Source organism: Pararge aegeria, chromosome 12 (genome assembly GCF_905163445.1).
Source record: "Pararge aegeria chromosome 12, ilParAegt1.1, whole genome shotgun sequence".
Taxonomy (NCBI): Eukaryota; Metazoa; Arthropoda; class Insecta; order Lepidoptera; family Nymphalidae; genus Pararge; species Pararge aegeria.
Genome location: NC_053191.1, coordinates 16,662,070 through 16,685,236, shown reverse-complemented (window position 1 = coordinate 16,685,236; position 23,167 = coordinate 16,662,070). Strand labels below are relative to the sequence as shown.

At 36.0% G+C, this 23,167-nt stretch overlaps 1 protein-coding gene across 2 annotated transcripts in view; it reads left to right on the top strand.

The window, feature by feature from the left end:
* The first annotated feature begins 1,504 nt into the window (after positions 1-1,504).
* The window catches only part of LOC120627833 (scavenger receptor class B member 1-like), a 94,120-nt gene continuing 72,457 nt past the window's right edge, over positions 1,505-23,167 (top strand). The window contains exons 1-2 of one of the 2 annotated variants that reach the window (XM_039895907.1): positions 1,505-1,617; positions 9,230-9,504. In XM_039895907.1, coding sequence (XP_039751841.1) covers positions 9,489-9,504 — 16 coding nt within the window. In that variant the 5' untranslated portion in view covers positions 1,505-1,617; positions 9,230-9,488. Of the gene's footprint in view, positions 1,671-9,229; positions 9,505-23,167 lie in introns of both variants that reach the window. The other variant, XM_039895906.1, reaches the window with a different exon arrangement.

The window sequence follows — 23,167 nt, the reverse complement described above, 5'->3', positions numbered from 1 at the left end:
AATTTATGAACTCGCCTAATCACTAATAGAAGTGTGAAGGGGCCTTATGTGCTCACTTTATATTAAACCGCTCAGCAGGGCTAGCGTGGGCAGGAGATAAAAATAATATCCCCCGATGATATACCCTGACAGGGGATATAATTAACGTGTCCAACTATATCACTGGTACATGGAATAGGAGAAGTTTACACCCGTTTATTTTATACACATATATTATTTGGATATTATTTTCACTTGTGCACCAGTGCTCTGAGAGTTGATAAAGCTGTGGGAGAAGATACATTTTTATCCTTTCCCCGGGGAGATAATTGTCTCCTACCCATGCTAGCCGTGCAGTAGAGTGTAGACACTGATATAATGCACGATGCACTGAGCAAGAAGTGCACTCGCCAGGCGCAGCGCCTCCGTGGCGACGTTGGTCAAATTTACTTTTATTTATATAACTTCCTATAAAGCAGGATTGTTTGCGGCTGTTTGCACCACACACTTCACTACATGTACACCTAAAAATAGAATATCATCATAGTAAATAAAAGCTGTATTTGACAGTTTGACAGTTCAAAAATAGGAGGGCTGCGATCGTCACCAAACTTTACAGGATTACTCGCCAGGTCAATCCGGAGATTCCCTGAAAGTTTCATTGAAATCGGTCCAGCCGTTTCGGGGCCTATACGGAACATACCCACACACTTTCACTTTTATATATAGATTATACGTAATGTTTCATAGAGGTTTTTTTTTATTCCACCACAAGTTAGCCCTTGAATGCAAGCTCACCTCGTAAGTGAAGATGCAGTCTAAGATGGAAGCGGGCTAGCTGTTAGAAAATATGGTAGTCATACCCCTAATTGGTTTAAATTTAATTAAATTAAAAGCTAAATAACATGTGATAGCCCGTAGGTAGGAGCTCGATTTTACTTTCTTTTGTTTATTCGTTTATTGTTATTAGGTACACAAAACAGGTAATAACTAAAAGAAGATCTAAATATAAGTAATAACAAGTTTTGTTCTAAACTACAACCCAAAGTATGTGTACACAACTTGGAATTAAATTAAACAGAAAGTAAAGGTAAAATTAAAGTTGAAACAAAAAAGAAACACTTAAAAATAATATTTATATGATTTCCCTAAAGTTTATGTGGAATAGTGCTTAATAATTCGGGGGGTCGAGTTTGAATCCCAGCACGCAACCCCTTCTCATTGTGGGAGGAGACTCTGCGGGGATAAACCCGAAATCTCCTACTTAAATTCATAGCGCTCACTGTTGCGTTAGGGAGGTTATAAGGGTGTGGTGTGTGTGACGAAGCAGCCGCGGACGATCTGACCTAAAAAATCTGACCAGAACTGCCATACCCTTATCAAGTTGGACTGAATCAGCAAGAATAAGAATATGAGAGTGTTTTTATATTCACTGTCAAACCAAATTCGACGGTAAGTAAGATATAAGCGATAAATACGGTATTAAGAGAAATATGTTGCATTATTTGACGTTTCAGCTTTACTTTTGCAGTTATTTATTATGTTAAACGTATTGTGTCTTGTGTTTGTGTTCTAAAGTAAAAGTTTTCCAGACAAAAAGTGAATAACTAAATTCTAGACAGAAAAAAGAATTCCAACGTATGTAACCCTCAGTTTTTGATAGTAAAAACTGAAAGAGCGAGATAACCCAGGTTGGTACCTTATTTATCGATATTTACCTTATTTTTAAAAATCCTACGGAAGCCAGATCCAGTTCATAGTTAGTTCAGTGTGTTACTCAGATAAAAAATCTATGTCCGTCTCCAGGATACAAGCTCTGCGCAAACAAGTAAACAAACGAACAGACATACTAATAAGGGAATCTTTGTACCTGCCTGTAATTTATTACAATAATTAGCTTATTATGTACGATTAATATGCCTCGTGGCGAACAGCAAATCATAATTCAGTTATCACCACATCTCTTACCACGGGTGCTTTACGAGTCGACTCCAATTCAAAATTCATTTATTGACATTCGAACATCACTGTGGGGGCGCAGTGATTGCTGAGGGCCTGGTACTTTCTGCGGCGCACTGTTTTGAAAAGGCCCAAATTATAAGCACTTTTGAAACGTCAAGTATGTCTGCTTGTAGTGACTCTTCAACCGGTTCGGAAGGAAGATTCTACCGAGAAGAAGCCAGCAAGAAACTCAGCAGTTGGTCTTTTCCAACATCATTTTATTATTTAACAGTAGTTGTTCTAACTCGTGTGAGATGGAAGCGGTGTGGCTTGCTTCCGAGTAACCTTGTCACTAAGAAATTCATCAAAGGTAACTCCGAAATTTTAAAATGAGTTTTATATACATTCTTTAAACTTACGTAAAGGTAATCTATTACCTTCGGTATCATATTATAAAAGCATATATTATAAGCCCCACAGTTTTCTGCACTTTTCTAAGACAATATGGTGATATTACCAATTTATGTCCTTTTATAGTCAGTCGATGAATGTTCGTATCCACTAGTATTTTAATGTTTTGCTTTTGGAAGCGGTGATAGCGGTATTGAGTAGGTATTAGCTCAACTTCACTTACAGGGGAAACAGTTCGAATCCCAGAACGCACCAGAACCAGAACTCTTTTAAGTTATGTGCGTTATAAGTAATTAAAAATATTTCTTGCTACAACGATGAAGGAAAGCGTTAGGAAACCAGCATGCCTGAGAGTCCTACGTCATGTTCTCAAAGGTGTGTGGAGTCCACCAATCTGCACTGGGCCAGTGGTGGAATACGGCCTTACCCCTTCTCATTGTGGGAGACCCGTGCTCTGCAATGGGCCGGTAATGGGTTGATGTGATGAATGTTTTGGTTTTCTAAGATTATCTATACTTATAATAAAACTGTAACTGGAAGGTTTCTGTGCATTTAATATATTTTGAAAATTTTGACCGAAGGATGCTTTATAATCGATACTGAGTCCAAAACAGATTTTGATTTTATCCGGGCAGAGCGTGAAAACTACTGAACGGATTCAAATAAAATTTGGTATAGTGGTAGCTGATATTCCTGGTCAACATATAGGCTACATTTTATCCCGATAAACAATAAACTTCTCCCGGGAAATGAGATGAAAAATTTTATCAATTTTAATTCAAAGCTCCGTTAAATTTGAACCGATTTTAATAATTCTTTTTTTATTTGAAAGTGTATACTGTCAAGCATGTATTGTGTATTTTAATGAAGATCGGATAAAATATATTGTCGGAGATAAAGGACATAACTATTCACAGATAACAGCGAGTCGCAAAGCATATTATGGGACAGCAATGCATGCGTACATCCCACTTATATTATAAATGCGAAAGTTTGTGAGTAAGGATGTATGGATGGATGGATGTATGTATGTATGGATGGATGGATTGACATGTTTAAAGTAATCATTATTACCTACAAAAAAGTCTGGGAGGCTAAATGCCTAATTGTTAGGACACAATAACCGCTTTTTGTTATAATTTGTCAATCAAAACACGGGTACAATCTAAGATGGTGACATTCCTATCAGATCCAAATAAATAATAATTTCTCTTTAAATTATTCAAATTGGATCTATTGTTTAGACGTTATAACGGGTATAGAAATGCTAAAAGATATTAAACCCGATAATAACCGATTTGATGCAGACGAAGTTGCGCGGGTCAGCTAGTATTGTTATAAAGGGGAGAATGGGCCACAGCGTCCTCTGTCCTACTACGACCATCTACTGTGATCACCAACCCGTCCCCCCAGCTTGGTCATTATGGGTAAAACCTCCTGTTGGGAGGTGCCTCTAGTCCAGCAGTGGTCTCTTAAAGGTTATTTATTTATTTAAACAACTTTATTGCATAACATAGGAAAGACAGACAGGAAACACTTACTTAAATATAATTACTTGCAAAAGGCGGCCTTATCACTAAACGTGATCTCTTCCAGGCTGACTGTTACTGGAATAATGCAATGAGTGATGGGAAATCACAATTCTATAGGTACATATCCTATCCTACTTCCCTACTAATATTATAAATGGCAATGTAAGTTTGTTACGCTTTCACTTAGAAACTACTTAACCGATCCTCATGAAACTTTGTACACATATTCTTGGAAGTGCTAGAAGTAATATAGGGTACTTTTTGTCCAAACATTAAACTCGGTTCCTTTGGGAGAGGCGATGAAAGTGTTTGACGATATAATATGTGTTTTATTTTGCTCAAACTGTGTAGATGAATGTGGTTGGAGATAGAGGACTCCTCAGCGGACAGCAGCAAACCCCTCATTTAAGGCGTAGCGATACTAAATACTTTAATTTTTTTAGAACTACAAACTTAATTGAATGCCACATAAAAAACAATATCAAACGCAGACTAAGTCGCGGGCAACAGCTAGTAATATAATAAATATTATAAATGTGAAAGTGTGGATGTTTGTTACTCAATCACGCAAAAACGGCTGAACGGATATGGATGAAATTTGGCATGCATGCAGCGTCTGATACGGAAAAGAATATAGGCTACCTTTTATTCCGATTCCTTAAGCAGTTCCCAATGGAAAAATAAAAATTGTTTACGAGCTAAGCCGCGGGCAGACCGTTTGAATTTGTTATGCATGTCAGACATGTGCTTTCTATAACGATCTGTCAATTAGTTCCCGTGGTAAGAATAAAAATGATTACTGAGCGAAGCTTTAGACACAATTCTGAAGTCTATGCAGACAAAGTCGCGGGCAGAAGCTAGTAATGACATAAATTTTACACACATTATTTTGTTATTGATGATTCGATTATTTCAACGATAACTCAATTAATTATATACGTACATCTTAATTTAACTCTGTGTACCAGAACTGATTTAGCCGGGGTTTTACAGACAGATAGTGGGACTATATAAGTGTACCTACTAGGGATTCATAAAATTATTATTATACCTACTGATCGTGTGGACGTATATCGCGGCATAATTTATCATAGGTATATACGGTTTTACTGAATAGTTTTAGATGATAGGCAGGTTATACTTTTTTTTAAACTTGGACTAGCATGAAATTTGCCCCGATTGGTAAACCTGTGAATTGATGAATTGAAGTAAATCAATTGAGTGATTATTGAAGTTATAGTTCTTTTGGCGCGTTAGGAAAAAATGATAAGAGTTAATTTTTATGATTCGCGCGCACACCGTCGCAAAAAACCGACACCCTGAAGTAAGCTATAGTAAAATTTTAGTTTTTCAAAAGAAGGTTTGACAGGGTACACTTTTAATTGTCATAGTCTGCTCATTCCGGTGATTTAATTGATTAAATTGTACAAAGTCTAAAATCGTGTTGCGTGATACTTGGATGTCCGATAATGAGATATCTAGATAATGCGTTATAGTAAAACTTTCAATATATTAAATACCTTTTTTTCTATTGTCAGTATTTCTTCTACAAACTTAGAATGATGCGAAAGATAGAATTGAAAAACTTGTTAAATTTTTATCTTGTTACGCCAAAGAAGTAGGTATAGATTCTAACGCGTGTACATTAGTACACACACACGGTTTTTTTTCCAAAAAACAGTCATCTCACATTGTCATTTAAAATAAATGGTGATAACAAAGTTATAAGTGATAACATTTTTAAAGCCATCTTGTACTGATCATGAACATGAATGTAGTATTATTTAATCAAAACTTAATTCGGATCTAGTATTTAGGCTTCCAAAAAACCATTCTTATCCGTATGAATTTTAGGCTGTCAGTCTGACAACTATTTAAGAAGCAAACTAGTTGAAAATAAAGTAATGTTTTGCTTAAAAAAAAAATAGCAATAATGTCGCTCGGAAGATTCGTTTTCTTTTTTTTGACCGCAGGCGCTTTTCTATTTACGTCGTGTTTCATGCCTACCTGTTCTGCTACCTTAGCAAACCAATTGTCCTAATAATTTTACTCATAACTTACAATTTTACTTATATACGGTTTACTTGTTGACTGATGTTGTAGGTATATTCGTGACTCAAGGTTTGTGTGCCCCAAACACGTTCGAAGTAGGTCATGCTACTTTTTTTTTCTTATTGTGTGTTGTTGGCGAGCCTCGGAATGGGGCTCTGCCAGGATGAGTGTGAACCCTAGGGCTCGAACAAGCGAAGGGATCGTCGGCCTGAGGGCGCCTCATGTGAGGCCGAACCTCGGCTCAGGCGACGATTGGAGTGAAAGGGTTACGGATCGTGATTAGTCCGCATACTTCCGAGAACGTGGTGCGAGCCCACGCATGACGTCAGAAGTCGGGGACCAAGTCGCTAGGGTTCCGAAATTGGAACCAACAAACTGTTTTTCTTCTCTATACAATTTAAATTACCTGTGGCTCATTATAATTTGGTTTATAAATATTAAAAATAAGGGTTTTCCAGACCGTATTTTTTGCTATTTAAAGTCTCATCACAAAATGAAAACCTTTATTGGATACACTTATACCTGTTAGCAAATTTGCCTTTGCGTGTATGTTTGGTTAATTAAAAAAGGTATTTTAATGCAAACTGGTCAAAATTATGCATAATCTGTGGTCGATATACGTTTTATTTGGAATTCAAAATGACAGGAACCAAAGTCATAAAAAATGGCGGGGAAAAAGAGGGACAGAAGTGTCAAGGGTACATTGAAGAAGTTATCTTTTAATAGTTAATTAAAGCCTCTCCGCGATCCACCGGAGAAAATATTGTAAGTACTTTACTGTAAAAGCGGCAACGCTGTGGAATGATGACATGATGACATTCGATGTTCTGAGTCCCTGGAGATTTTTAAAAGTCGTGTAAGCAGGCACTGGTTGTTACTATAAATATGTTAATACTATATGTGTATGTATGTGTAATTTTGTATATACATGTGTATTATTACATTTATTATTTCATTTAAATATGTATGTATTTTTTAGTGTGTAAATGTATGTAATTTTATGTATTGCCGTCACTCATTGCCTTATTCCCTTAGTTAAGGTAGCCTGGAAGAGATCAATTTTAGTGATAAGGCCGCCTTTGCACATAATTACATTTAAATAAATGTTTTCTGTGTGTGTTTCCTATGTTATGCAATAAAGTTGCTTAAATTAATACATAAAAGTGTTCTGCAAGTTCAAATAAATGGATGTTTGAGTTTATTACATGTTCTGCTGTAATTAGATACACTAAAACGATTAAAAGCTGTAAAATATGAATATGGGGTCTCTTTTATACCAGACTACTTTCCGGTGGCCTACAATCTAAAAATATTGGCGCGAAGGTCTCCAGGAAGTAATTCGGAAATTATTTATTTCAAATCCTGTGTCGAATTAAAGGACAAACTTTTATATTTGCGGTTAATTGGATTTTGGATAGCCTAGTGACCACAAGGTTAGGTTTTCAGACTTCCATAACGAATTTTATCCCGGGCACGCTTCTCGTAACTTTTCAGAGTGATGTCCATTTTAAGTAGATTTTTGTAGTATTTTTGTAGAAGTGCTGATAGCACAGTGGGTAGGAGCTCGACTTCAGTTTCGGTGGGCCGAGTTCGAATCCTGTCATACACCTCTAACTTTTCTGTATCACTTGCTTCGACGGTGAAGGAAAACATCGTGAGGAAACCTGCATACCTAAGAGTTCTACATAATGTTCTCAAAGGTATGTGGAGTCCGCCAATGCGCACTGGGAAAGCGTGGTGGACTACCTTAACCCATTCTCATTGTGGGAGGAGAGCTGTGGTAATGGGTCGATATGATGTACATTTTCAGAAATTAAATATCATTAGGTTTTATTTTTGATATGATTAGGATTTTCAACAAATTGCCTACAGCTAATAAAGATATACCATTTTTTAAATTCAATGCAAAATTACGTGACTGGTAAGTTGATAAATGCTGCTACTCGGTAAGGGAGTTCTTGGATAACACAATATTATTTATTTAGGTACCTACTAATTTAATTTATATATTACTAGCTGTTGCCTGGGACTTCGTCTGCGTTCGATTTTGTTTTTAAAGTATTCAGTATCGCTAAGCCTTCAATGAGTATTGTAGTATTACTTATATATAGACAAATAATTTGCAATAAAATAAAATTACGACTATACTTAAAGATCTAAGGTATCCTATCTCTTAAGTTGGACCAGACTGCTCACGGCGTGCCAATTTAATTCAAAATCGGTTAAGTTAGTTTAGGAGTCCATCGCGGACAAACATCGTGACAGGAGATTTATATATATTAAGATTTTCAATTTACTTTCCATGATTGTAATTATTCCATAGAGTAAGTAAATTAATGTTTTTTTTTATTATATTCAGTAGACTACTACGGCCTTGACCATTCTACCCCGAAGTGGGCCGGTTATGAGTTGATGATAATGACTCGAGGCTATTCGTGTCCTAATTGCGACTGATCACGAGACATCCTAATTTTTATGCCTTTTTTGATTGGTCGTTAAACACAAAAAATACCATGGACTTAGGTTGCCTATGTACATTTGGGAAAATAATGGTACGGAACCCTCTCCAAGCAAGTGTGAGGGACTATTGCCTATTCATTATTCATTTCTAAAAATTGCTGTATAGCTAAACATTGGACGGCCGATTGGCGCAGTGGCGCTGCCCACTGCGCTAATCGGCTTTCCAACCCTGCTTTCTGAGTCCAAGGCCGTGGGTTCGATTCCCACAACTGGAATATGTCTGCGTGTTTATCCGTGTTTTTTTAAATATTTATGTGTACCTATTATTCATAAAAATATTCATCAGTCATCTTAGCACCCACACAAGCTACGCTTACTTTGGGGCTAGATGGCGATCTGTGTATTGACGTAGTGTATTTATGTATTATTATTTATTTACAAGAATAGAAATGAAAGTGTCTAGTCAGCCACAGAATTAGGAACATACAGAAACCGTGTACACGACTAATATTTAAGCGTCAAAAAGCACTTCACTTTATTAGTGTTTCTAGAACGGGCGGTTAGTTACATTTGATTTAGCAGTTGACATTAATTATTTTATCACTAATTATTAAATTCCTATTCCGGACTAAGAGAAATCAAAAATATAAAATATCATAAAAATTGGTCCAGTCGTTCTTGAGTTATAAACGGTGTAACTAACACAACTTCCTTTTATATATATAGATGTTCAAAAGGTTTACCGTAAAACAATATTTTGACACAAAATTAACCGACGTTGCTATTAAACTAAATTTTCTACTTTAAGTCTGTGTAAATTCAACAATTAAACTCTTCTTATTTGTTTGTTTCAGATATTTCAGAAACTGTTGTGGAAAGAAATTTCAAAGGAGCGGAAGTTTTAAATCAACTGATAAAATTTAATATACATAAATATATTACATATAACTTTTATGATAAAAATATACGAAATAAATATATTGCAACTTTATTACGAATATATATTTTTAAATTTTGTTAATTATATTGTGTTAATTATATGCGTGGTATACCAGTTTGTGATGTTATAATATACATCAAGGAAAGCTGGCTACGGATATCGAGAAGAAGAAAATGTACAACTTAAACCGTAAGTAATTCAATATTATTTTATACATCTATATTCATGCACTTGACAGTTTCAAATACCTTCGGAAGAATAATAACCTCGTAAAACTCGCCCTCTTTAGCATACTCATAAGCGCCGAGGAATTATAACTCCGATCCCGAAATATTTATAGATATTATAAATGCGAAAGTCACTACATAGCATTAAACGAAGTCGTCCCTATATATGCTGGTATCAAACAAAAAGCGGACAAAAAGCTGGCCACTGCTAGTTCTAAATAAATTATTTTGTATAAGTTAGCGGTCTTTATTAAACTCGCTTACAAAAATTAATAAAAACTATTTTAATGTATCAGCACTTAATATTTATTGTCGTTACATATTACTGGTATTACCTACAGAGTGAAGTAGGTTAAAAAATATGTAAATAAAAACTGGCTAAGCGCGATGTGCGTACGAAGGGTTCCGTGGCCAGTCTAGATCCGTTTTTATAACAAAAAAAAAAACAATGTGTTATCTCTTGTTTCAAAAAGTGTCTCACTGTTATATGGACCTTTGCAAAGTAGATATAACGTTTCCTACTTGATAGGGAAAGGGCGGGCAATATGGAAGGTCTAACTTTGGTTGGTAATAGAAATAAAAGTACTTAGCATAAATTTATTATTTTAATAACGCTTAATTTGTGGTGAATGCTGAGTGACGACTCAAAAATTAACCGCGTAGCCGCGTGTCTGTGTGTGCGTAGTGGCACCCGCCATTCTACAAGAAGTTTTTGTTTATACGAAGTATTTAGTTTCCATTTTACCCACTACTTCCATCTTACCCTCCCTACCCCTAATTATAAAATTAGTAAAACTTAAAAACACATATGGTAGTCTCCACAAAAGAACCGTTGTGACGACCTCCCTGGCGTATTAGTGATCGCTGTGCTCTCAAAGCGGGAGGTCCCGGTTTCCAGTCCTGAAAGATTTGGAATTGATAATTTCTGAATTTTCTCTGGTCAGGTGGGAGTTTTTGGCCGTAGATAGTTACCATCGTACCGACAAAAACGTTTAGCGTTACGCTACGATGCCGCGTAGAAACCGATCAAGAGTATGGATACAATGCAACTGCCATAACCCTAACACGGCATCCTGTTACCATCTTAGACCCCCTTACCCGCAGGTATGATTGCAGTCAAGGGGTAACTTGTAGTCAAACAAAAATAAACAAAGTTGCAATATGACACACAACGTAGCATCAACATTACTATGATCAAGCAAAAAAACAACAAAAACACGATATTTTTTTCGGTAACGTAACCCCAAAAATACTTAATAATCAATTCGCATGCCAATTATTTTTGTTTTTACCGCTGTTTACTTGTACAAGATACAGGATTTAAAATGGTTGTTCTAAAAATTCATATAAGATCTAATAGCATTGTTATTTGATATTTCGCGTAGGTTTATAAATGGCATTTGGTCACGCAAAACTAATATGTCAAAACATGTTCTATTTATAGACGTATAATTGAGTAGCTGTTTTCCTTGGTCCGTTCCTTTTTGTCAGTGTTTTAGAAGTCCCTCGGGAATAAAAAGTAGCTAACCTATAAAGTCCCTCTCCAGAATGCAAGCAATAGTTAATCTGTAAAGCAGTTGCATAAATAACAATCACTATTCTTTTAATCCAGTGGTAACGTGCTTTTCCTGGATAAAAAGTATTCTATGTCCATTACTGCGCCAGCTACATGACGGCCGAGTGGCGCAGTGGGCAGCGACCCTGCTTTCTGAGTCCAAGGCCGTGGGTTCGATTCCCACAACTGGAGAGTGTTTGTGTGATGAACATGAATGTTTTTCAGTGTCTGGGTGTTTATCTGTATATTATAAGTATTTATGTGTATTATATTCATAAAAAATAATTATCAGCTTACTTTGGGGCTAGATGGCGATGTGTGTATTGTAGTATATTTATTTATTTATTTATTACTAAAATGCGACCTAAATAGGAATGTGTCTCATTCAAATTCAAATAAAAAAATGTTTTATTTATGTAGACCTTATTACAGGCACTTATGAAGCGTTCATACATTTAACATGTTACACTGATGTTAGTGATGGTGATAACTGCATTCGTTAACATAAAGCTAAAGCTAGTAAACGCGCCCTGTTCAAGAAGAGCCCACAACAAACTTAGCCAGGTTTTTTTTTTGTTATCACCATCTCACAGTCTAGTTAATGTTGAGCTATGAAGTTAGAGCAATTTATAATCAAGCTTTTTTATCATATATGTAATCCTTAATATTATAATAGGATTTTTCCATAAGCTTACGTTCTATATAAGCTTTTATATTAACAAAAAGACAGTCACACCCGCATCATAACCCGCCATTATTACGGTATTTAGAAATCCCGTAGGAACCGTTAATATCCTTTCCACTTATTCTATGCCAAAAATTGAGTTGATTGATAAAAATATTACCATCGATTATCATTGATTTTTATTAAGTTATAATCATTGAAGCCCACCAACCCTCGTTTGAGAGGAGCTGAGGGTTTTATCCTTTAATGCTATTAAAGTGAGGACATGTGCTCAGCAAACCGGACATTAAAAAGAAGAGAAGTATTTATTAACTTCAAGTATTCATGATTAGTGATTGTTATCTGTCTGTCTGTTTATCTTTGAAATAGCAAGCCTAGCTTTATTATTTCATATTTATTTGTTATATTTTTCAAATTTGTTTATGTATTTGTTTTAACACCACCTCTCCGCTCTCGCTTATCTTGTCCTAAACCAAAGGTTGCCTGGCAGAGATCGCTACTAAGCGATAAGGCCGCCTTTTGTATTCTACTTCCTCTTTGTATTTCTATTGTTTTTATATCTTCCTAACTTCATGGTGGTGTACAATAAAGAGTTAAACAATAATAATAATAGCTAAACTGATTTTGATAACAGTCTGTACCTTATGTATAAGACTTTCTACGCTTGTAATCTAAGGTAGGTTTCAACTACTGATACTACGTAACGCGGAAGTAACATGGAATTTAACTAACTGGTTTCAATAACCAAATATGTCCGCACTCCTGCAGCAAGTGTACTTCGCAAAATAAAAGAACAAGATTATATAATTTGAGACTCTAAACTTAGTGAAATAAGGTCCATCTTGCTTTGACGTTACAGTGTTCCGATACTCAGAAACAACGCCGTGATTGCGAGCATGCAAATTTTATACACAGCGTACTGCCAGTAAATCGAAGGCTAAGTCCTGTTTTGATAAAGTTACCCGACACCCAAACCCGTTAGTGGTCGAGGAGTGCCCGTACTATCCTAACCCTAATGCCGATCTCATCAGATGAAACATGTACCTCACGCGTGCACTGGGTTTCTTACCAGGGTATGCATACAGCAGGAACATGGCATAAAACGGCAAATATCCTCCTATACCAATTCTGTATTGTATTTACTGTTTTTTTTAAAACATACATTAAATCTTGGCTAAAAGATTACGATTATGAGGGTACAGGGAAAATATTTCATAAAAATATCATGCTACTTCGTCCGCGTAAAAATCCTCATTTCCTGCTGTATACGTACTTAGTATTGAGTATATAATTTCTTAATTTTAATGGTCTGGTGGGGGCTTCGGCCGAGGCTAACCACCCTACCGACAAAGACTTGCCGAAATCGATTTAGCCTACCGTTTATATGAATTACTTTATAGCTAAATCTTAGTTTAAATGTGAGATGGTGATAACCAAAAAACCCGTTTAAGAATGTTGTGGGCTCTTCTTAGACCAGGTCACGTTTGTAACCCTCCATCCATCCAACCCTCCTCCATCTTTGGTTTTTGATGATGGTGAAAACTATCATTACAAAACAAGGGAGTAAAAAAAAAAGTAGCCATTTTCAATGTATTGTTTCAACGCTAGATCGCTTGGCGGAACGTGCTTGTCGGTCAGACCAAATCAGCGAAAATTAAAAATTATAAATTTGGAAATTGCACCTAACGGGAAATAAATCCGGGACTTTCCACTTAAAACACATAGCGCTCTTTATAGCGCCGCGGAGCCGAAAATCATATTGAATGAAAATGGGGGTAAAGTCGCAGGTATAACGTAGAGCATTGGATCAAATTGAGTAGCAATGGTTTCACACATCTAAACTATGATTTTCATTCAAAATATTATCTTTCATACCAATAAATTGGACAACAGAGCATTCTCAGGAGATGTTGACTTTACAACGAAATTTAAGTCTTAACTAAGGATCCTCCGGTTGGAGCAAAACGTGCGTAGAGAGTACGTTGCCCAAGATCAGTTTGGTGTGAAAGCTGGAGCTTCATCATCATCAAAGCTCTACTGCCCTGGGTGGGCCTTGGCTTGGTCAAGCATATTTCTCCATTTGAGGCTGTCAGAAGCTGCTTCTTTCTAGCCCCGAACTTCCAGAACCATATCCCTCTCAACTCCATCACTCCACCGACCCCTAGGTCGTCCTCGGCCCCACCAAAGGCCATCCATCAACCACTTTGGGGCTCTCGTGCCTTCCATGCCTTGCATATGCCATAAAGGTGTGGAGCATAAAGATTGAAATTATAAATTACACTTAACATATTCTCCTGCTTTTTTTGAGAATAGCAAATTAAGCTTTATTTTTATTGTAAGACTAGTGATAAACGACTTAAGACACCGGGAGTTATCTTTGCATCGTTCGAGTCCACGTAGGACTGGAGTATATCGATAATGCAGTCGTATTTATATCAAAATACCCACCAATTCCATGTCATGAACATTGGTTATTAATCAAATGTTTCATTATTTACCCACTTTATAAAATTATTGTAACACTAGTTTGCTATTTAGACTTGAACCCGGAACTGTGAACGCTTATTGGCGTCGATACACCTACCCATAAGCGTCGAAAATAGTTCGCGAATCCGCAAACTTTTTTTGGTTAAAATCGATTAAAATTTCCATCGGTGGTATACCGCTGTCTGACTATTCTACAGTTGGTTAAAGAGTCTTATTTAGTTTTATATAATAATAGCGGATTCCCGCGATACTTTATTTCGTCTGCGTTGGATTTCTGATTTATTGTGGCTAAAAAGTTTTTTATGGCGTCGTACCGTTCCTTGCCACCATGCTCCCCGCCATACTCTATATTAACCGGCATGTTTTAACAAAAGATCCACAGTTTTCAAACTATATGTCTAAAATTCAAAAAATTCAAAATTCATTTATTTCAAGTAGGCCTAATACAAGCACTTTTGAAACGTCAAGTCTGTCCGTGTGTAGTGACTCTACCACCGGTTCGGAAGGCAGATTCTACCGAGAAGAAGCCGGCAAGAAACTCAGCAGTTGCTCTTTTCCAACATCAAAAATTTACATTTTATATTTTAACATTCATTTTTCTATCTTGTGAGAGATGAAAGCGGAGCCGGATGCTTCCAAGCAACCTTGTTATTAAGAAACTCATCAATTGTATAATAACCTCGCTGTAATAAATGTGTTTTAACACATTATTTAAACTTATGCATTGGTAGGTCCAAAATTACCTTAGGAATCATATTATAAAAGCGTATACTCAATCCCACAAATGACTTCTGCACCTTTCGCAGACGATATCTAAATATCTTAGTGTAAACGATATTATTAGGATATATTCAGTATGGTTCAATAAATAAGTATTCAAAGGACAAGTCTTGGATACTGACGTAAAATTTTACCCCTTTATAATATAATAAATGTTGTTGTATAGATTTGTAAGGCATTACAGTTGATTAGCGATCACGTGCCCACGTCTATGGGTCTCATAAGAAGGCTCAGGGTCACTCAGCGGGCGATAGAGAGAGCTATTTCGACTACTAGATCCGAATACAATTGTCATACTGAATCGTGAAAATATATTATTACTAGCGGACCCCAGCGCCATCTGTCGGGCTGATTTGTGAATCTAAACTATCCAGGGTGCCACCCAAACGCATACCAAAATATTTATTCAAATCGGTCCAGCCGTTTAGGAGGAGTTTAGTGACATACACACGCACACAAAAAATATATATATAAGATGTTAATGTTGGATAAATAATGCAACTATAATTTAAAAATGAAACTAGTGTGTATCTCTGTAAAACAAGTCATTGAAATGACGTGTTAGCCGCCTGAGTAGAAAAGAAGTGCTGTTGTCTGCTTTTGTATTCATAGTGTGAATGGAAGAAGAGAATGAGAGTAAAGCTGATAAACTGAGAAATTGAAGCGGTATTGTAAATAGGTGGCATTCTTATGATACCATATCATCAAATCAACCCATTACAGAGCACGGGTCTCCGCTCACAATGAAATGGGGTTAAGGCCGTAGTCCACCACGCTGGCCCAGTGCGGATTGGTGTACTCTACACACCTTTGAGAACATTTTGTGGAACTCTCAGGCATGCAGGTTTCTCAACGATGTTTCCCTTTACCATTGAAGTAAGTGATATTTTAATTATTTAAAACGCACATAACTAAGAAAAATTAGAGGTGCGTGCTGGGGATCGAACTCGGTCCCCCGAAAGTGAAGTCGAGCTCCTACTTAATGCGCCGATACCATATAAATCGTAGTTAGCTAAGGAATAAATAAACGTAGGTAGAAAATATTCAATAACGGACTCTGTTTGTCTCCAGCTCTACTGTATGTTTGCTATAACGTGGTATTACTGCGTAGTTATGCAGCTAACTCTATTATTAACTTGTTCACCTTCGTACAGTACTTAATTGCTTTAAGGAAACAGATAACCTAAGTATGGAAATTTAGAAAATATTTTTTTATTATTTATTTCACTACAAGTTAGCCCTTGACTACAATCTCACCAGCTGGTAAGTGGTGATGCAGTCTAAGATGGTAACGGGCTAACCTTTTAGGGGATGGCCGTTATAATCGGTTTCTACGCGACATTGCTAAATCGCTACGCGGCACGTCTTTAACGGTGGTAACTAGCCACGTCAGATGCCTCCCACCTGACCAGACCAGACCAGAAAATTGAGTAATTATAAATTAAAAAATTACCCTTCCGGGAATCGAACTCGGAACCTCCCACTTAAATAAAAGCGCTCACCGCTGCGCCACAGAGGTCAAAACTACTATTGTACTATTCAAGGCTGTTCGAGGTGCCAATATAGGTTATATGATTATCGACGAAATAATACTAAAGCTACCTCTCAAACATATTTGAAGTAAGGAGCTATTTGTTAAAATTTTGGTATAAAATAAAAAAACACTATATTGAAAATGAAGCATTTAGTGATTATTTTGGTTTCCTACAATTAGGTATAAAAAAGAAATTGAAAAAAAAGTGCGAGATACGGCCACGTAGCATGATAGCTCGCGTTCTTATTTGCAACGTTTAAATACAAATTTAAATATACTTTATTCAGGTAGGCCTAACATACTTCACAGGCACTTATGAAGCGTTCATACATAACATTTACTAGGTGATAACTACGTTCGCTAACTTAAACCTAAAACGAAGAGGGTTCCAAACGCGCCCTGATCTAAAACAGCCGAAAAACCTAGCCGGCTTTTTTTTTGTTATCACCACCACCAGTCAATTTTAATATTTAGCTACGAATTTCGAACAATTCACACCCGAGATTTATTATCGTTTAATTAATCCCTAGTATAATTTATTTTATTTTATTTTTCTTTAATTGGCAAACCAACAATACTAAATAGTTAAGAAATTGGTTATATAAAATTTCAACTTATTGAGAGACATCTCTAGGATTGCATAAGGTAATTTGTTATAAAATATTTACAATTTCCAAACTGTGTTAACACAGTTTAAGAATCTCTACTTTAACATGTTCTATTAAAAAAAAACGTTTGTGTACTTGTGTACACGCGTTAGAAGTTATACGTTATATAAAATTTACTCTTACCATTTTTCCCTAACGCGCCAAAAGAAGTATAACTTCAAAAGATCATAATTTATAAGTTATTTTATGCATTTATAAGTTTCAGTCAAAAAACCATTTCAATAATCATTGTACGTGCTATTATATTTTCTGTGAGATAACCCATACTTAGGCATTCGTGCCTCTAACGGACTTGCGTCCTCCTTATTAAGTTATTCATAAAATTTACAATGCAAACATAAATTCATTTGGTTCCGGTGCAAAAAGGAAGTAGATGTTATTATAATATCGAAAAGGGAATGAGTGGGATTTCGCCTTGTCTAGCTTATTACCTATAAATTTGCATCCGAAGTGATTTTCCATAAACCGACAAACAGCAAACCGCAGCCTTCGGGTTTTTGGTTTCTGTCCTTATCTACACCGGTGTAACATTTGCAAGAGTGAGTAAGAGGGTGAACGTAATGTTGGTTATTTCTTTCTTAAGATAATATTACGAAAACAAAATAAACGTGTGTGTAAATATGTACACGCGAAGTTATACTGATTTGGCGTAACTAGATAAAAATCTGTTCAAAAATTTTATCATTCATATGAACAAAGTTTTTTTCAAACAAGTTTCACTCAACATTAAAATTAGAGATTTTTATACAATTCAATCACCGGAATGACTAAATTGAAAGTGTACGCTTATGAAAATCAGCTTAATTTGCTATAGTCCACGAAAAGCAGGAGAGGCTTCGATCCAAAGTGTACACTGTCAAACCTTTTTTAGAAACACTAAAATGATGACTATAGCTAACTTCAGGGTGTCGGTTTTTTGTGACGGTGTGCGTATCGTAAAAAATTACTCTCATCAATTTTCCCTAAAGCACCAAAGGAAGTTTTACTCCAAAAAATATTTTGTATAACTGCCATACTTCACCAACGTATATTTATTATCCACCTATTTATTGCACGAAGTATTTATGAGTGTTATCAAATGCACTTCAAAGCGAAAAAATGTAACCTTTCGTGACCAAATTTCTGACTTAATTAATGATGATTACACGATTCAGTTAAACTTTCTCGATAAAAAAAGAAACGAATATATCTATTGACTAGCGGACAAGCGCGACTTCGTCCGCGAATGAGTCAAATTCAAAAAGTAGCCGTATGTTGTCGCTGACTGTTTTATAGAACTTCGACAATTCCGATATTTTTTTTTTTTACATATTTCCGTCGTTTGGCGTAACGTTTACCTTTCACGCATCGCACGCATCGGAATCTCTCAAAAAGGATATTTTTTGTCGAAGCGTGATATTATACAGCCTTAATTGATACTACCAATCCAAAAAAAACATTACAACATTTTCTGAGATTAGCGCGTTCAACCAAACAAACTCAAAAGCTTGATTATATTTCAGCAATGCCTATCTAAAAAAAACCACGTCAATCTAAAACTCCGTTGCCTTGCCCAGATTTTGAAAGACAAATGCAGAAAAAATTGCGATGCTAACCTGTAGGAGCTGTTTGCTTTTCCGGGATAAAAAACAGCCTATGAGCTATTCCAGGATGGTACGCATGCTTCTGATCGCTGTCCCATATGCCTTGCGACGTGCTGTTCTCTGTGAAGAGTTATGTCTTTTTTTCTCCGACAATATTTTCAAAATGTATTCAATGTACAGAAATCTTCCAGTTACAGATTTATTATAAGTATAGACTATAAAATTACCTATGCTGGCATTATACTTCATCATATCAACCCAATACCGGCCAACTACACGGGCTCGGGTCTTACTACCACAATGAGGAGGGTTTAAGGTCGTAGTCCACTACGCTGGCCCAGTGTGGATCGGTGGACTCCCCATACCCTTGAGTACATTATGTAGAACTCTCGGGCAGGTTTCCTCACGATGGTTTCCTTTACCGTTGAAGCAAGTGATATTTTAATTGCTTAAAACGCACATATTAGAAAAGTTAGAGGTCCGTTCTGGGATTTGAACTCGGCCGCCCAAAAGTGAAGTCGAGGTATTACCCACTGCGATATCACTGCTTCTACTTAATTAATTTACCTAAATACAATTAAGTTTTTGTGAGGTAGCAATATCCCGCAGGTGAAAAGTAAGACGCGCGGGGCGCTTTTATTATAATATTTATAGATTATACAGGTGATTTTCGCATTTACCACGCTCTAGGTCAAGGCCAATTATAAGATCCGGCTGTTAGGACCGAATGGTTACTGGTCACGTCAACGTCATATATTATTTTTGAGTTTTAATTGACTTACCGTTTGGCAAAAACATCTTTCTCGTATAGTGAAACTTAATTAGTTTAAACCAGGCTTAAACCGTACTGATTTATGGATGTGAGACGTAGAACTCTATTGCATTAATGACCTACTTTTTGTTTAAGGGGTCTCTTTGGAAAGTTATTTTAATAAAATTATCACTTAATCCACTTATCATGAAAACACACCTTACCCCATCGACGTAGTTCCTATCCCTTTTTATTGGACCTCCTTTTCGTTAAAGGGATTCGTATGAAAAGTTATTTCCTGAAAAGTATTACCTAATCCCTTTTTTACAAATATACACCACAAGCCATCATCATATTTCTTAGAATTATTTCATAGGCAGCATGGCTAGCACAGGCAGGAGACAAAAATTATATCCCCCGATTATATCCCCTGACAGGGGATATATTATCGTATCCACCTATCAAAGCACGGGAACATGAGAAGTTTACCCCATTTATTATTACACATATTAGTATTTGGATACTAGCGTACCCAGCCCGCTTCGCCGGGTTAGATTTTGCTTTATTTTATTTAAACAATAAACTTACATCATTAAATTTTTTATTTAAGTCTCATAATATATGAAATCATTTATTTCTCTCCATATTCATTCTCTTCTCGAGCGGGTGAAGATCATTATCTACACCCATGTACACCCAACAATAGAATATCGTCATAGTAAATAAAAGCTGTATTTGACAGTTCAAAATAGGAGTACTCCGATCGTCACCAAACTTTACAGGATTACTCGCCAGGTCAATCCGGAGATTCCCTGAAAGTTTCATTGAAATCAGTCCAGCCGTTTCGGAGCCTATACGGAACATACCTACACACTTTCTCTTTTATATATATAAATAAATATCTTATTTCCGCCAATGCTGCCACAGTTGATAAAGCTTTGGGAGAAAATAAACATTTAGTCCTTTCCCCGAGGAAAAAAATGTCTCCTCCGCACGCTGAAGGTTTTTTCAAATTATTCAGCACACTGCCATACACACTACGCTTTTCAGTCACGTCACTCTTACTTACATTTACAGCTAATTACTGGTGGCATTGCTTTGAAATAATAAAAAAAATACAAGCATAATATGATTGCTTTTGTGCAAGTCATCAGGCATGTTAATTTAAGGAATAGGTCGTAGTACATAACTGAAGCGATAGGTATTATTATATCGCGGAGGATTTGGGTTGGCGGGCTGGGCTAAAAAATCTAGGTGCTCATTGCGTATCTGTCAAGAAATTCGCTGTACCAGTTCTGAGTAAGGAAATTGCTCATATAACAGTCCTCCGCTGGACTAAAAGAGAGTTTGTCCATAATCACCACGCTGACAGACGGATTGGTGTTCGCATTAACTACTAGTTACTACTACCATAGTAGTAACACAGAGGACGCTGCAGACCGTCCTCCAATATATTCTCTTAGTCGCCTCGTACGACACTCTCGGAAAAAGAAGGGGTGGTGACAGCTTTATTCTCTCGCCGTCACCACATGGCATTCGTCACCACACGGAGGTGCTCATCGTTATAAAAATGTTTATTTAAAGGTACTTTTTGTCACGAATTTTCCTAACCTTGTATTAGACTACACTACAAATCACAGATCATGAGTTTTTGAGTACGATTCGTAAGTCGGCTGAATATTGTTTTTTTTTGTAAGCTCGGCGTTAGGAAAATATAACTTTGCCCATCCACGTGCCTAGTGGAGCTTGTTCTGCTGCTGAATGCTGATCCATTTAAAACGGAAACATTGTTCGTGATATGCATTATACATTATCCTGTTTATAATCAGTAAACCTATCCTGGCCATCAAAAATGTATCCACATTCGTAAAAATAATGGTTACGTTAGGTTCGGATCCCAGGAAATCATCCTAAGAGATACTCTTAATTTACTCGCACAATAGTTTTTACTACATATTTATTGGTCCTAGCTTCAAATCAGACAGCGTCTTTAAACATTTCAGTTTTGGGTCCCATGTGGTCGCAAATTTGGATTCATTACGTTTTAACCGTAGCAACCCTACGGTTAAAACGTAATGAATTTTACATACTACAACTTTTTAAATATTTTTATATAGTTTAGCTTTGAATGAGACATTGGCTTGAAAGGTCATTTGTTTATTTTCCGTTGCCTTAAATTAATTTCTAGACTCATATAGAACCATTGACACGGTCGTTACAAGTACCTGCTTGCGGCATTATAAACTTTATCATGATGAAACTATGGTTGAAATTTATTTGATAGGTTATGCAAACCGGGGTTAGGATTAACGTCAATGTTAATACATTATCTTATATCATCATAGTATTTTTACGTAATTATATTCTCATATAGATGTATATGTGTTTGTATATTATATACTTAGATGTTGATATAATGTTAGTGATAATAATACCGAGTTGAGTAGGAATTATAAATCTAACTGCAAATTAGAACTAAGTAAAATAGTACTAAGGAGACTGCTGGATGTTTTAATGAAAAATAAAAATAAATAAGTACTTATAATATAAAGATTGTCCCCGACACTGAAAAACATTCATGTTCATCACACTTACATTTTCCAGTTGTGGGAATCGAATCTACGTTCATGGACGTCTTATACATTGAGTTTTTTAATCTTCCAACAGTCACCCAGTTAATATGTCTATTGTAAAAATAACATTAAAAAAAAATATTCTTCTCTTCTTAGTCTTGCACTCTTGGCAGAGTGGTCGTGGCTGCTGAGATGAATTTCATGGTGTTGGGCATCATTGGATTACACGGCTTCCCGCGCGAGTCTTTTTCACAAAAAAAAATAACATAAAATTAAAATAATAGTTTGGTGTATAAAAAACATCCTATATCTATAGCGGTGGCTTGTAAGACACGTGGTGCGGCGCGGCGGTGCGGTGGTAAGTATTAATGTTGTATGGAAAATTTACGTTTCACAAATTGAACGCAGACGAAGTCACAGAAATATGCAATTGTAAATATCAGCAAAGATTGCTTAATCGCTGAAATAGAATACGCTTATGTCATAAAAAAAATGGAATTGTTCTATTATAAAAAAAAAAAATTTGTTTTTCTAAATACGAAGCTAACAATTAGTTAATTACCATAGATTATTAAAATTATGTTGGGAAGTACATACTGTAACATCATAATAACATTTATGTAGCACAGAAATCTTTTTAGGGTTCCGTTTACAAAGATGTTAAAAACGAACTCACAAGAGTTAGTTTTTAACATCTTTTTATCTTAGCAGCGACTATTACGACGTCTTTGATTAAATTATTTTTTATTAATGCCACTATGTTTACTTGGTTATAGGTAATCGTTTTGATACAAGATTGTAAATCAAAATAAGCGTTAAGTATTTTTATTTTCATTACATAGAGTGCAAAATCGGAAGAATCTTAATTTTAAAATTGAGGTAAGTACCAAATTAAGGCATTGCATATATTAGCTTACCTCCTATAAGCGTAATATGAGGCAGTTAGGTCGTTTTCTTTATTAATTTCTAAAATAGGTGCCACTTAAAACACTAAGTAGGAATTATAAGC